Source organism: Oncorhynchus masou, chromosome 12 (genome assembly GCF_036934945.1).
Source record: "Oncorhynchus masou masou isolate Uvic2021 chromosome 12, UVic_Omas_1.1, whole genome shotgun sequence".
Taxonomy (NCBI): domain Eukaryota; kingdom Metazoa; phylum Chordata; class Actinopteri; order Salmoniformes; family Salmonidae; genus Oncorhynchus; species Oncorhynchus masou.
In genome coordinates, this window is record NC_088223.1 from 49,738,341 (window position 1) to 49,754,149 (window position 15,809).

Below are 15,809 nucleotides of genomic sequence, written 5' to 3' on the forward strand. Positions count from 1 at the left end.
GAAGTAGGTCTACAACAGACCCATGTTTGGAAAGCCTGTTTAAATTACATTCTATTAGATGTTTTTTCTCAATTTCCCCCACGCATAAGGACCAACCCTTTTAGCGTTGCTAAAAGCAGCTAGCTTCTTGGTAGCTATTTATGAGGTTGTAAGATTGGGAACTTTTCTGGGCTAGCTAGCGCCAACTTCATAAAATTGCTAAGTGGCTAGTAGTATTACAGGGGAACAACTATCAAGGCACAAGGCGAGACCCAAATGCAGACACAGGAGGCAGATGGTTGGAGTCTTAATGTTTATTAGTCCAAAAGGAGTAGGACAGAGAATGGTCGTGGACAGGCAAAAAGTCATAACCAGATCAGAGTCCAGGAGGTAGAGAGTGGCAGACAGGCTCGTGGTCAAGGCAGGCAGAATGGTCAGGCAAGCAGGTACAGAGTCCAGAAACAGGCAAGGGTCAAAACCAGGAGGACTAGAAAAAGGAAAATGCAAAAAGCAGGAGAACAGGAAAACCGCTGGTTGACTTAGAAACATACAAGACGAACTGGCACAGAGAGACAGGAAGCACAGGGATAAATACACTGGGGAAAGTAAACGACACCTGAAGGGGGTGGAGACAATCACAAGGACAGGTGAAACAGATCAGGGCGTGACAAACAAAGTTAAATAAAAAAATCTGAGGGGGCCCTATGGGCCAATGAAGGGGCCCCCAAGGTCCAATGAAGCCATTTTTATCTGAATATAAAATCATTTCTGGGTAACAATTAAGTACCTTACTGATTGTTTTAAGTTAAATTGGTAAATAAGAAACAAAAAATAGCTCCTTAGCAAAGAGCAATTTCACGAGCAAGAATTTTGCTTAGGACTGTCTGAGAGTAGTCTGAGTGGGGAGGGGAAAACCAAAGAAAATGAGTTCTTATTGGAACAGAAGTTTAGAACTCTTTCTTATTGGTCTATTAACTAATAATGTCAACCAGGCAGGCCAAACTCTGTCCCACCAAAACAGGAAAACATTCCAGGCAATCTTTTCAAACAGCTCTTACACTAAAATGGCAATGTCATAATTTTCACAATTCTACAGTATTGTTCCAGCCTCGTCGTGTGGAAATATATATAAAACACGGGAGAAACACATTTTTGACTGCACTCTGCCTTTACAAGTCTACAGATCCCTGATATTTGCCCCTCATTCCTCTTGCCTCAGCCCCCACCTCCTACATCATTGGATCTACTGTAATATCCCGGGATAAGTGATTACTTTTTGAGACGATGTTGAGGATTTTACAATTCATTACCACTGTGGACGAGCAAAGCAGAGAGGGGATCAAGAAGCCGCACTGATGTGACACCTGGTCTAATAGACTGCTAAGACTGATGAGATCAAGGGTGTATCTCTCTCAAAGGATTACATCCTGACCCCTGGAAGCTTGTGAGCATAATGGCTCAGAGAAGTTCTTTCTCCCGGATAACAATCTGAAAAGCTTTTGAGCAGCCTCATTGCACATTCTCAGGTTCTCGAAATAAGTGTTTTTTTTTGTACTCTTTCGATGACCAACATACTCAAAGCCAGAGGTACAATAGTATTGTTTACACTGAAATGCAGTTCTACTTGACAGCCAGAAGAGATAGTCAGACTATTTCAAGTGTATTGTCTTGCTTTCTGTTTTGATGGGGGAAGTGCTGGCTTCAGGTTCCACATGGTCAATAGATAAGCAGTGTGTCTCTGTATGGGGGAAGTGAGATGCCCCATGAGATGGGATAGTATCATGGCACTTCAGACAGAAGATGCCTCTTTCTTCAACCACAGGAAGAAGAGCTCCATTCAAATAAAAGCCTTGGGCCACAGATCTTCTTGCATGCAGCTATTTTTATATTTACAGGAACATAGGTGTAACATTATCTGACTGTGAAAAGTATCATATATCCAAGTGTGCAGGTTGTGACTAATTAGGGAATTAGCCACTCAACAGAACACCTTGTATTCCGTCATGACTCACAGCTCGTGGTAAAAATACACTCTGTGCATTAGTGCAATAGCATGCTTTCTTCATGGAATAGAAACAATTTTGGGTGTTCGTCTAATCACATTAGTCTATTAACCGTAGCCTACCCTTGTTGGTTAATACAACTACACTGAACAAAAATATACACGCAACATGTAAAGTGCTTGTCCCATGTTTCATGAGCTGAAATAAAATGTGTTTACATCCCTGTTAGTGAGCATTTCTTCTTCGCAAAGATATCAGGAAGCTGATTAAACAACATGATCATTACACTGGTGCACCTTGTGCTGGGGACAATAAAAGTGCACACAACACAATGCCACAGATGTCTCAAGTTTCGAGGGAGCATGCAATTAGCATGTTGACTGCAGGAATGTCCACCAGCGCTGTTGCCAGAGAATTTAATGTTAATGTGTCTACCATAAGCTGCCTCCAACGTTGTTTTAGAGAATTTGGCAGCACGTTCAACCGGTCTCACAACCGCAGACCACCTGTAACCACGCCAGCCCAGGACCTCCACATCTGGCTTCTTCACCTGCAGGATCGGCTGAGACCAGCCACCCGGACAGCTGATGAAACTGTGGGTTTACACAACCGAAGAATTTCTACACAAACTGTAAGAAACCATCTCAGGGAAGCACATCTGCGTGTTCGTCGTCCTCACCAGGCTCTTGACCTGACTTCAGTTCGACGTTGCAAATGCTCACCTTCGCTCACCTTCGATGGCCACTGGAACCCTGAAGTGTGCTCTTCACGGATGAATCCTGGTTTCAACTGTACCGGGCAGACGGCATACAGAATGAATGGTTTGCTGATGTCAACGCTGTGAACAGCGTGCCCCATGGTGGTGGGGGGGTTATGGTATGGGAATGCATAATCTACGGACACAATTGCATTTTATGGAAGGCAATTTGAATGCACAAGGAGACCGTGACGAGATCCTGAGGTCCATTGTCGTGCCGTTCATCCACATCCGTCACCTCATGTTTCAGTATGATCATGCACGGCCCCATTTCTCAAGGAACTGTACACAATTCCTGGAAGCTGAAAATGTCTCAGTTCTTCCAAGGCCTTCATACTCACCAGACATGTCACCCATTGAGCATGTTTGGTTTGCTCTGGATCGTCATGTACGACAGCGTGTTCCAGTTCCCACCAATATCCAGCAACTTCGCACTGCTATTGAAGAGGAGTGGGACAACATACCACAGGCCACAATCTTTGCGAAGGAGATGTGTCGCCCTGCATGAGGCAAATGGTGGTCACACCAGATACTGACTGTTTCTTTGATCCACGCCCCTACCTTTATTTGAAGGTATCTGTGACCAACAGATGCACATCTGTATTCCCAGTCATGTGAAATCCATAGATTAGGATCTAATGAATTTATTTAAATTGACTGATTTCCTTATATGAACTGTAACTCAGTAACATCTTTTAAAGTGTTGCATGTTGTGTTTATATAGTGGTTCAGTGTATTTTAAAGTAATGCCCTGTTCTTTGTGTAGCATGGTATTAAATGAAAACGAAGACAGCTGCCAGTGAGATAAATAAAGAGTTGGCGTTGAGCTTTTGTCGATAGATAGCCTCGTACTCTTTTGGAAGTGTATAGCTACAGATGTGTGATTTTAATTTGAGCCAGTTTGCTACAACAGACAAATAATCCTAAAGCAACAGGAAATGTGAATTATGAGTATTATAATCAGGCCGAATGGATATTTGTTGTACTGGTTACATTTTTCGTTAGGGCAAAACAAGTCTGACATTTTAAATTGAATATTACAATATTTTGAAGCCTTTTTAAACCTTGAATACACTATCATTTTGCATTTCCTTCTGTGCAGGAACATTCTCAGCAACAAAAGAGTGATCAAATTAAGAGCCTACATCTGTAGAGCTGCAAGCGAGAGCAGGAGAAACTGAAATCTGCAGGCGACTGATATTTATTGCCCATGTTTGCACTGACAAGGTGTAAGTGGAAGATCCAGAAAAACTCTTCCCCCGGCACCTTGAAATTACTCGTCCAGCGCCACCAACTCAGCAAGTGCTACCATGGTAGTTGAGAGCGGCAACTTCAATTTTAGCACCGATGACAGCTCCGGGACGAACCTCAGCCCGAAAGACAGTGTCCGCGACACTCTCACGTCCAGGGACCAGTCCGACCTCGGCAGGACAGGGCACACAGTGGTAGCCGTGTTTCTCGGTGTCATTTTCCTGTTAGGATTCCTCAGCAATTTATTCGTCCTTCTCGTCTTTGCGCGATTTCAGGTGCTGAGGACGCCCATCAATCTCATCCTGCTCAACATCAGTGTGAGCGACATGCTGGTGTGTATCTTCGGAACTCCCTTTAGTTTTGCCGCGAGCCTCTATGGCAGATGGCTCATTGGAGCTCATGGGTGCAAATGGTACGGTTTCGCCAACTCGCTTTTCGGTGAGTTGACTTGATGATCTATACGCTTCCTATCCTATCCTATTCATACTGGTAACGTTTCAGAGAGACTGGAATCCGAGGGAGAAAAGTACGTCATCTCATGATTCAACAGGTCCCCTCACGCCATGCTCTCTGCCCTGTGTGAGAGGTGCTACATGTAGTCTTGAATATGATGGATGATGAATTAACATAACAGTAAATAAGCAACGAACAGTTTTGATCTTCGAGACACGCTACAGTCAGTTTGACTGGTAATGAGACATACTGTATTTTGAGCCAAATGTTCCCGAGTCAAACCAGTCTTTCTTGATACATGTTTGTATTATTTTGTTATGTAGGCCTAAGTTTACTCTGTATTTTGTCCATAGCTCAACAATATACAAACTGTCACCTTGGTTAAGGTGCCTGCTAACCATTAGAATCATACCTACATCATATTTAGCTGACTGGATTTTTTTGCCACAGCGGAAATGATCAAAATTGTGCCCTTGTGCATGCTCTGCATGCATTTCATACACCAAGTGGAGTAACCTGGGCTTGCTTAGGACTTAAAATGCTGACATCTGGAGACAGAGTGTAATTTATATTACAGATTTTAGAGTGCAAGGGAGTTAAGGGTTGCAATGTGAAAACATTTACTTCCTCTATGCTCAAGCATGTGAATGTGTGTGCCACATGCATTGCAATGGCCAATTGGTAATGTACTCCATGTAGACATTCTGGACAGTGTATTGCATAACCTTGGCATTTGACGAAGTCCACAGCAAGAATGCATCATTATGCTCACCACAGCTACAACTCTACCTCCATCCATTTCTCTGTGCAGGCATCGTTTCTCTAGTATCCCTGGCAATCCTCTCCTACGAGCGCTACTCCACGATATTGTGTTACACAAAGGCTGACCCGTCTGACTACAAAAAGGCCTGGCTGGCTATCGCGGGCGCCTGGCTCTACTCCTTGGTGTGGACGGTGCCACCTTTCTTTGGCTGGAGCAGCTACGGTCCAGAGGGGCCAGGAACCACGTGCTCAGTGCAGTGGCACCAGCGCTCTTCTGGGAACATCTCCTATGTCACCTGCCTCTTCATCTTCTGCCTCCTGCTTCCCCTGCTGCTCATGATGTTCTGCTATGGGAAGATCCTCTTTGCCATCCGTGGGGTGAGTCAGTGTCGTTGTTTCATGCTGTACGGATTATATTGATCACGGTGAGAATTTTGATGATGGTAGTGGGCATGCTTGCGAAGATTTATTTGACCTTTATTTAACTAGGCAAGTCAGTTAAGAAGAAATTCTTATTTTCAATGACGGCCTACCAGGGAACAGTGGGTTAATTGCCTGTTCAGGGGCAGAACGACAAATATGTACCTTGTCAGCTCGGGGATTTGAACTTGCAACCTTTCGGTTACTAGTCCAACGCTACCCTGGGCTAGGCTACCCTGCCGCCCCATGACAATGGACACAACGATAATCATGTCAAGGTTGGTTATCTCTTCGACTGCTTGTCCCGCACACAACGACATTGATGTGCTGAAGGAGTCTTCAAATAGCTTTGCCCTGAGTAAACATCTTCACCTCTCTCTGATGGCAGCATCTGTCTCTCAAAAAGCATATTTCATCTCCCTCTCCAGAGAGCCATCAATCTGCCACGGCCCTGTCCCAGACCGCTCCCAAAAGACTCCTCCGAGTGCTTCAGCTTGCTGCCTGACGTGTAAAAAACTGATTAAGATCAAGGCAGCACAAATACATTTTTAAAAACGGTCCTTGAATTGCAGCACTTATGCTCTCTTTCCTATCATGTCTCTGATGTGTCACTGAAGGGAGTTTTTGCACAGCTCCTAATGTGTTTTGTTAATAAATAAATATATAAACTAGACTATGTAGCCTTTATGGCTGTGTGATCTTTAGGACTGTGTGATCTTTAGGGCTGTGTGATCTTTAGGGCTGTGTGATCTTTATGACTATGCGGTCTTTATTGCTGTGTGATCTTTTGGGCTGTGTGATCTTTATGGCAGTGTGATCTTTATGGCAGTGTGATCTTTAGGGCTGTGTGATCTTTGGGTGGTGTGATCTTTAGGACTGTGTGATCTTTAGGACTGTGTGATCTTTAGGGTTGTGTGATCTTTAGGACGGTGTGATCTTTCAGACTGTGTGATCTTCAGGACTGTGTGATCACAGCAGAATGAATATTCCACATGGTATGGTGAAATGTTAAAGACAGAGAAAATAATTGAAAAAGCAGGAAGTGGAAATGTCTCAATGTTTGTATAGCAGACCTTAGTTAAATATATTAGCAAGAAATCCTTGAACCACAGGTTCAGTCCACTGAAACCATTTATCATGTAATTCTAGTGGCCAAAATCATTAAGGCTCAGTTCTGCCAGCTTGCAGTCCTCACTCTGAAAGCGATGCAGGCTTACTAGTCCACCTTTCCACTAGTGCAATAGTGAGACATTTGGGACATAAACAAATGAAAACATAAAGGATTCTTGACTCTCACACATTTTTTGTGTAAGAATATATAGAAGATGAGTAACAGCGGTTGTGGCAATGGCACCGTCTGTCTTTCCTCCAGGGGGAAAAATATGCTTAGAGAGGTCAGGTTTACAACAGGCTGTCAGCCTTAACTCAAATGTGGCTCATCCACAACACGGTGCCCTTTTGAGGTGGTGTCCTTCGCCTTGTGGCGGAAGGTTGGGCGGGAGACGGGGAGAGCTGAGTTTGATTGAGATAGCTGCTGATGCAACCTGTCTGAAAGTCGTCCGTCTTGGTGGCCAGAGCTCGTATAGGTCTCATGAATGAATCATCCCGGGGATTATTTTTAATCCAGATTGAATGTGTCTATCATTGGTCACTAATGACGACAACCTGTGGTACCGCTGACTTCCTTGTTTTATACCCATGTCACACGGAGGGACCAAGGACAAGACAACATCAGAAGTGTTTTGTAGAAGACTGACTGCCGTAGAGGACATTCTGATGGTAACCAGAATTTCTCAAGGCCCTTTTGAAACCAAACGCTCAGAGGAGTACCCACATTGCCTGTCCGATATCCTAACATAAACGTATAAGTCTTTGTTCACTCTCCTTTCATTCAGATCGATATTCCCTGTGGCCATTTAGGAACACATTTTCTTGGCGTTGGGCCACAAATGCATGCTGCTTGGGTATGATTTTGAGCACCAGTTTTGCTACGCTTATACAATGTAGACCAACTGTGGTTTTATGCATTAGGCAGTCTTCAGTACAGCTTGACTTTCTCAGCAAATCCGTAGGACTCAATAATGACTGCGCTGTAGGTGGCTGACAAGTTGGAATGACAGCAGGAATTGACAGTTGTTGATTTAACCCCCCCCCCCCCATTGTGTTTGAGTTCCTTTGTCAGGTGTCAAGGCTTGTTCCACTCCAGTGTGCCGTGTATTTGTTGTGGTTCGATTATTAAGATGAGAGATTACTTTTCATTCATGTAAACAAGTTGAGATTTCTTTTAGCCAGATTTCTCTGTTTCAGACACGTTTTCTTATTTGATGAAAAATGCGACAATTTGGTTACTAGGTAGTCTACATCTGCGTTGCTAAATTGTAATTGATGGGGGGTAATATTGTTCCACATCCATCAACAAGATGTTATCTCCACCCCACTATTCTCATCATTACCTATAGTTTACCCTGCAGGGAGAACTATCAGTTAAATGCAGCATATGAAATTATTTATGGATTTCATGTTAATGACCCGATGGTAGTGAGGCTTTGGTACAGGGTTTTGTAAGTAACTTGAAAAAAAACGTGTTCTCTCCTCAGGTAGCCAAAATCAACCAGTCGTCTGCACAGCGGCGGGAGACCCATGTGTTGGTGATGGTTGTCTCCATGGTGTCCTGCTACCTGCTGTGCTGGATGCCCTACGGGGTGGTGGCTCTGCTGGCCACCTTCGGCCAGGTTGGCGTGGTCAGCCCCACCACAAGCATTGTCCCCTCCATCCTTGCCAAAAGTAGCACCTTTCTCAACCCTGTCATATATGGGCTTTTAAATAACCAGGTAATGGCTTATCAACGGGACACTGGCCATTTTTCTACTTCTTAGCGATCTGATATGGAAATGGGGGAAAAACCTTTAACGTCAGTACTCTGTTATTACACAGTGGACGCATTGATAATGTCATGTGTGCCAGTTCTACAGGTGCTTCCTGGCCTTCATGAGCTGTGGGTCAGAGGCAGCAGGCAGCCACACCCTCCACACCCTGCCCAGCAGCCGAGTGGTTGGCCCTAATGGCAACTCTCCAGCCCCAGAGGAGCCTGGTACACGCGAGCCTCTGGACGGCAGTGGGACCTCCTCGAAGACTCAGACACATGGCCAGCAGAGAGACAAACGTGACCTGGTCCTGGTTGTGCACTACACCCCTTGAGGAACAGAGGTATTTTGGGCATTGGAGAAAAAGCCCACTCCCCTGCTCATTAAAGCCTAAACACATGGTGCCCCACACTGCAACATATGATATGATAGAGGAAGTTATCTATTCGGCTGCAAACTGGAGAAGCATTAAGTATCTCTCTTTTCGTTAGATGGTGTAATTTGTCACCTGGATGTGTAAATGCTCTGTCATTTATATCGCAGCAACCTTTTCCGTCACCCTGCGGTTGAGTGTGTGCTGTTCGGCCACAAGGTGGCAGCCTGCTGTAACATTGACCTATGCTGGAGTCTGTAGAGATAAACATTCATCCGTCTTAGTAAACCCAGCCCTTACATACCACCAGATGTAAGATCTCCTGTATATACTATTTGTACCAAGTGGTCGGTGAGTTGATGTGGCTGCAGAACTTGATGGCAGTGTTTCCGATGTAGATTATGAGATGGCAACCCATTGTTCATCACGGGTTCTCTCTCTCACATGTAACTAGAACCTGGATGCCTTGTTGTGTAAGCATGTTCAAACACAGTAACATTCACAACGCTCCCGCTATTCATGTTGAGAATCACCATTCTTTTACAAGATGGATGTCACATTATTAAGAGGCTCTGATAAGGGGCTCCTAACCTTTTCTTCATCTATGAACATTGTTACACTTTGACATTGAGTTATCATTGATGTAGTGACCTGTTTAATAAAGATCATGTGTAAAGGAAGATTCAGTGTTATTTGGACCGTCACACTGCTGAAAGGCTGCCCGCTACATCTCCTTTTCACCACTAGATGGCACTGAGTCCCAATGGGCTTTTATCACTTCAATGAACCACACCTCAAAATGGAATGCCACGAGCAGAGGTAAACAAACCATTTCTAAGATCATGGCTAGAAGAGTTTCAGTTTTTGTCAAAATTGACTTCTCGTAGCATGTTTAGGAGAACTTACGCAGCAGGTTAGGAAAGGGTTAGCTAAAATGCCAAAAAGAAAAGATACATCTAAAGATCAATTTGACAAAAGCTGGAACCACATCTCGACATGACCCACTTCAAACCCATGTGATTCATAATGTATCAGCCCTCTTTATACGTGACAGTCCTGTGAAGTAGACTCTTCCTCTTCTGTCTGCATACAGCTACAGTACGAGGGGGCTTATAATATAGCGATAGCTCATCTACCTGTCCAAAATGACCCAGATGTGAAGATAGGAAAGTGGACAAAAATAGGGACCAAAGCAAATGTCTGGAGAGGGAGGGGATGGAGAGGGGGGGGGGGGGTCATTGATTGGGCCATTGCTCTGAGCCCAGCAGGTGGTCAGGGGTAGATGTGTACCTTACTAGCCTGGAGGCTTGGTCTGGCATTGAGAGGAGAGACAGCTGAAAATAAGTTGAAAAGTAATGAAGGGTAGTAGACACAAATGCACGCACACACACACAGAGAGAGGGAAAAAAATACTTTGGAATCAGAAAAGCGGAGCAACATTTTGGAATGAATGATGAGGACCTATGTTTTACAAATAGTTTATTTTTCTCTTTCTCATCGGTCTTCAGATAATCAACTAATAGTTGACTATAAACGGTTTTGTGAATGCTAGGTCTCTTTAACTTCCCTTCCCTCCTCGTCAGCCTCAACTGTAGATGGAATTTCATATTTATTCATCAGTTTCTCCTCTCCCAAGTTTTCCAAAGAGGTGAAAGATTCATTTTTGTTCAGTTGAGTGAGTATGAGAGATGAGCCAGTAGGAGGTCTTAGTCTGTGACTGGTTAGGCCCTTCACCTCCTCCTACCCCCCTGGCTGTTTCCATGGTTGCAGGGTCAGGGGCCCCCCTCCTGCTGGGCCCTGATACAAGACAAGCCAGCACCTCAGCAGGGGCGCAATTACTGCAGGCTCGAGCCTGTCACCACAACCTTCACCACCACCACCACCATGGCTGACCGCTCCTCTCCTATGACAGGAGTCTCCTCAGAACAGTGTGGTGGAGGGCAATGAGGATGATTATGGTTTAGAGGAAGCAAGAGAACAGGGAAGATGAAGATATGGGGGAATAAAAAAAAAATCGAAATCAAATATGTGGCAAGCATGACTACTCAATCGCTTGTGAAATTGAGGTGATCTTACTGAGTACACATTTTATACTTGTGAGGTTGTCCCCCACAACGCAATACCGACAGGAAGTCTGTTGACATTGGCACTGCCAGGCTATTCTTTAGAAATCAACACGACGAGACCCCCTCAACGATGACACAGACACTTGCGTGACAAAGGGCCGTTGGAAAATGCTTATATGGGTTGATCCTCTTAGAACGTAGTGCGAGCTAAGCCAGCAGATCTAGACGAATAGAGCTGAAGGTTAGGTTGAAGAGGTGAGTAACTGTTGTGTGCCCGTTCAAGGCCAACAGTAAAATAAACACTTGCAATAGATAATACATGAAAGGTGCAGTGCATTGATTTAAATATGGGTTCTCTCTGCTCCCGTGCTCATCGTCAAAATTGCATTAATTCTAATAAACTGGGTATTTCTACACAATTTCTTAATTTTCTAAGCAGACGATATCTCATAGGCTATACTGAGAGCAGATTAGTGTACGGATCTACACAATGTACAGCATCGTGATAAATAAACAGGGAAGGCAAAATTAAAGTAGTACCAATTTATTGGCCATTTGGGATACACTGCACCGATGGAATCCTTTCCAACTAATCAACGAGCCATAAAATAAAGGCCACAATTTTTGTTTTGTTTTTAAAGGTCAGATTTATGTAATATATTATTATATTCTTCCTGATATTTATTAAACTTTTGCCTTGTTCTATGGTAGTTTGCATTTAGCTTTCATTTAATTTTTGAATTCCAGCGGGGAAAACAACAGATGCCTACTTGAGTCTAAATCTGATGCTAGTTTTGACGAACTGAACAACATACTAGTCCTGTACCAGATGTATTTAAATTGCTTGTTTAAAACCTTTCCCTTGACGTTCAACTGAATACTTTCAGATTATTTTGTGTCTTGTGGGCAGTAATGGGTTGTCAACTTTAGCATTGTCCTCAAACACTGGATGTGGGAATCATTTAGCAAAAGGTAGGTTACGACTCCAGAATCTTAAAAAAAATAAACGCCTAAACATCTATACAAATGGATCTTATCTTACCTAAGTTATTAGACTCAACATCGTATAAAATGCCCATAAACATATTTCTTATTAAAGTTGACTCAAGTTGCATGCCTCTTAGAAATATAATTTGTATTTGATTTATTTATATCCAGAAATGTATAACACCAACATTATAATACGTTGCAACAATAATACAATGAAATAAATGATATTATAAACGGTATATTTTAAGATAGAGAAATAAAGCCATTCATTTGTATGCTGTTCTTTTCTAAAGGCGACATGGAATGTCGACCACAGTAGACCTATCGTTTTCTGTCTGAAAACGGATTCTGACAAAATAGCTCAAATAGGCTAGCGCTAGCCTATCAACAATGCAAATAGGCCTATACTGTTCAACTCTATTTATTAATATATTTCCTCGGTCATCTGCTTTCCTTCTTTCTTTTTATACATTTGGTTTCTATAGGCTTATTTGACCTTTGCTTATTCATTTCGGTATTTTTGTCTTTCATCATGTATTAATTTATTTGTCTATTTATCAGTAGCCTATAGGCTTATACAAAGAGGCCTGTCTATTAATGGATAAGACTTTTCCAAACATTTGGGAGGGAGGACACCGAATAGAAATTACTTCAAAACTACAGCATTTTATGATGGCGCCTTTAAAGCGTAACACTAAGGCAATGCATAGGCCTATACCCTGTGTTTTCTATAACTTTGTTGAAAACTTGGCAAACCGGTCTGTGTTCCTAATTCTATTGACGTTTTAGTGGTTACACTTGGACAGTTAACCCTTTCAAACGTACCATTCAACCAAATCGGTTGAGAGAGCATCTTTAAATATTGACTTATGACGCTTGACCAGCAGCATGGATGTTTTTGTCGAGTCTTTGATGGTTGAGGATGTAGGTCTACACGGAGCTGGTGGCGTGGACGACTCATATCCAGAAGTTCCCGTTGGGGAGTTCTCGGAGGTTTGAGATTTGTGAATCTGCGAAGTGAGAAAATGTATTGTACATTTGATCATTTAAAACTATTTTTTTTATTGATCCAATTGATAAACAAAAAAATCCTATGTGGTCCTTCCGTTGTTTTTGTAATATTTTGTGTGTGTTTAAAAAAAACATTGAAATAATGCAGAAACGTGATTTCTTGGTCATATAGGCCTACAGGTAACTGCCAAAATAATGGAAACACTTGAGTGACTGAGGGATAAAACGTCTATTGAAAGCAGTTGCTTCCACACAGGTGGGGTTCCTGAGTTAATTAAGCAATTAACGTCCCATCATGCTTAGGGTAAAGTATACAAATGCTGGGCAGGCCATTACTTTAGATAGCCCCATAGGATGACAATGCTCCCATCCATAAGGTAGGAGCGGTCACAATGAGCATGAAAACGATGTAATCCATATGCCACCGCGGTCTCAGTCACCAGATCTTAACCTAATTGAACACTTATGGGAGATTCTGGAGCGGTGCCTAAAACAGCGTATTCCACCACCATCAACTAAACACTAAATTATGGAATTTATCGTGGAAGAATGGTGTCGCAACCCCCAGAACTCTATGCCAAGGTTAATTGAAGCTGTTCTGTCTCCTGATGGCCTACCGCCCTATTGACACTTTATGTTGGTGTTTCCTTTATTTTGGCAGTTACCTGGACGTTTGCATTCATTATCCAGAAGAAAATGGCTTACCTTCGAGTGTTTCCTCAGAGAGCTGGGATGAGTGTAGGCCTTGTCGCACAGCTTGCAGATGTATGGCTTGTCTGAGTTATGAACGTGCATGTGTTTTTTTCTGTCGCTGCTATTTGCGAACCGCCTGTCGCAGCCTTCGAAAGCGCATTTGAAGGGCTTCTCACCTGCCAAAGAAAATGTGTAGCCTAATTTTAACACAGGCGTGGAGTTCAGAAATTGTAATGTGTTGTAGGTCAAAATTGCAGTTCGATATGCCTATTGACTGGTAATTGGCCCAAGTTGGACCCATAGCAGTCTTAAACAAAAGCATTGTAACTTCCACCAAGTTCAAATGAAACATTAAATATTGCGTGTTATAAGCCGGTTGGTTTTATAGCATGTATGGCTGGCTCATTACCCGTATGAATCCTTTTATGTATTTTCAAATTTTCCGACCTGGCAAACATTTTCCCACAGCCATGAAATGGACAATTGAATGGCTTTTCTCCAGTGTGTACACGAATGTGGTTGACTAATTTATACTTCGCTTTAAAAGATTTGCCTTCTCTCGGACAATCCTCCCAAAAGCAAGTATGCAGACTCTGGTCTGGACCGCCGACGTGATCCACGGAGACGTGCGTAACCAGCTCGGACATACAGCAAAACATCTTGCCGCACGTTTTTTGGAGTTGATTCGTCTGATTCGCATCTATCCATTTACAAGTGACATCCTGCTTAGAGTGCTGTCGCATGTATCGAAAGAAAGCACCGTGACCAGTCTGTGTTGTCACTCTCATGCCCATGTCCACATTGTGATCAAAGTGTAGCTGGGTATCACTGAAATGCGGGTGCGGGTTCGAGACAGGTTGATGCGGATCTGCTCCCACGAATATGTCTCCCCGTGTACCCAAATGCGCCCTGCTATTCGCCATGTATCCATTTGGGAATGCGCTCTGTTCACCTATAGATGAAAAGAGATTGTGCGCTCGGTTTTCAGAGATCCTTGGGGGAGTTCGTACACTTCCTGTTGCGGTGCGGCTTAAAAATCCGTGTCGAGTATCTCTTGCTGCGGAATCGACAATGTCTGGAGTGCGATAGGTAAACGTAATATTCCTGGAATCGATAGCTCTGTGTCCATGTGAACCGATGTGCCCTCCGCAGTGGCTTCCTAGCGCAGCTGCGTATCCGGAGACTTGGGGAATAAACTGGGACTTCTGTGTGGGGGCAATGAAATTGAAGGCTGCGAAGTGAGAGGTCTCTCCATACGGGCTGATCCCTAACCGAACGTTGTTGTCCCCCGGTTCATGTTGTCTTGGTATTCCAACGCCTCCGACAACAAGCGCGGAGAATTGCGCACCATCGTCAACTAGCTTGGTCATTGAAGCGCAGAAGATGGAAAATAAATAAAGCAATACGGAAACCTTACAGCTTCATAACAGCCAAATGGTCTCCAACATGGCCATACTGCGCGAAAATCGTATGTATGCTTCTAATCTGTTAAATGTTGGCTAACCCACAAAATTCATTGAAACCAAGCTTTTCAGAGGGTACAAAGTGAGAGGGGGTCAAACTCCTAACACTTTCGATTACGTAGGCTATAGTAGCCTAATGTATTTGGTCGAATCAAGTCAATCACCCCACCAAAATACGACAACAGCAGCACCCATACAGTAACCAATGACATCCAAGATAACTTCTTGGCACGTGATTTTTTTTCGCACAGTGAATTAATCGACAAGCTATTTCCTCATTGCAAACTGGTAGCCTGCATGTCCCATAAGCGTCTGTAGTGACACCAAACCCGGCCAGCTCTCCTATTTCTTGTATATCAAAAAGTGTACCTTTATTCCCATGTCTTCCATGACTCTGCTTTGCGTCATTGCTATACGCTTGACCCTAATTACCACCACTACCTGCAATGACGCTGCTGCTTTTGATCGGCAATGTTTGGAATTTCAGTATTGGGTAATTCAACCAAACCCGCACTGAGGTATTTATACCGTAACCTCTCACGTGTTACCGGACAGGTCTCTAAGCCCATGCCCATGAAAATGCCTCCAAATAAATATTACATTCGTGCCGGTTGCAAAATGATAACACTGAACCAAAATATAAACGCAACATGCAACTATTAAAACGATTTGACTGTGTTACAGTTCATATAAGAAAGCCAGTCAATTAAAATAAATAAATTAG

General features: G+C 43.3%; 2 protein-coding genes across 2 annotated transcripts; one reads left to right on the forward strand and one right to left on the reverse strand.

Moving 5' to 3' along the window:
* The first annotated feature begins 4,049 nt into the window (after positions 1-4,049).
* LOC135549345 (pinopsin-like) lies at positions 4,050-9,453 on the forward strand. The gene is made up of 4 exons (XM_064979343.1): positions 4,050-4,428; positions 5,255-5,583; positions 8,223-8,456; positions 8,590-9,453. The coding sequence occupies exons 1-4, from the start codon at positions 4,050-4,052 to the stop codon at positions 8,821-8,823; spliced, it is 1,176 nt and encodes a 391-aa protein (XP_064835415.1). The 3' UTR covers positions 8,824-9,453.
* A 2,003-nt stretch (positions 9,454-11,456) lies between these two features.
* Positions 11,457-15,268, reverse strand: LOC135550279 (zinc finger protein ZIC 3-like). Its single transcript, XM_064980939.1, has 3 exons — positions 14,032-15,268; positions 13,635-13,798; positions 11,457-12,928 (listed from the first exon to the last, which is right to left on the reverse strand). The coding sequence occupies exons 1-3, from the start codon at positions 14,990-14,992 to the stop codon at positions 12,734-12,736; spliced, it is 1,320 nt and encodes a 439-aa protein (XP_064837011.1). The 5' UTR covers positions 14,993-15,268; the 3' UTR covers positions 11,457-12,733.
* Positions 15,269-15,809: the final 541 nt, after the last annotated feature.

Excerpts from the sequence above, each read along its gene's own strand:
- LOC135549345 (XM_064979343.1), top strand. The coding sequence starts at position 4,050 with ATGGTAGTTGAGAGCGGCAACTTCAATTTTAGCACCGATGACAGCTCC. Across the intron at positions 4,429-5,254 it reads TTTCGCCAACTCGCTTTTCG|GCATCGTTTCTCTAGTATCC; the intron begins GTGAGTTGACTT and ends TTCTCTGTGCAG. Across the intron at positions 5,584-8,222 it reads TCCTCTTTGCCATCCGTGGG|GTAGCCAAAATCAACCAGTC; the intron begins GTGAGTCAGTGT and ends TTCTCTCCTCAG.
- LOC135550279 (XM_064980939.1), bottom strand. The coding sequence starts at position 14,992 with ATGACCAAGCTAGTTGACGATGGTGCGCAATTCTCCGCGCTTGTTGTC. Across the intron at positions 13,799-14,031 it reads ACATAAAAGGATTCATACGG|GTGAGAAGCCCTTCAAATGC; the intron begins GTAATGAGCCAG and ends TTTCTTTGGCAG. Across the intron at positions 12,929-13,634 it reads CTCTGAGGAAACACTCGAAG|ATTCACAAATCTCAAACCTC; the intron begins GTAAGCCATTTT and ends CTCACTTCGCAG.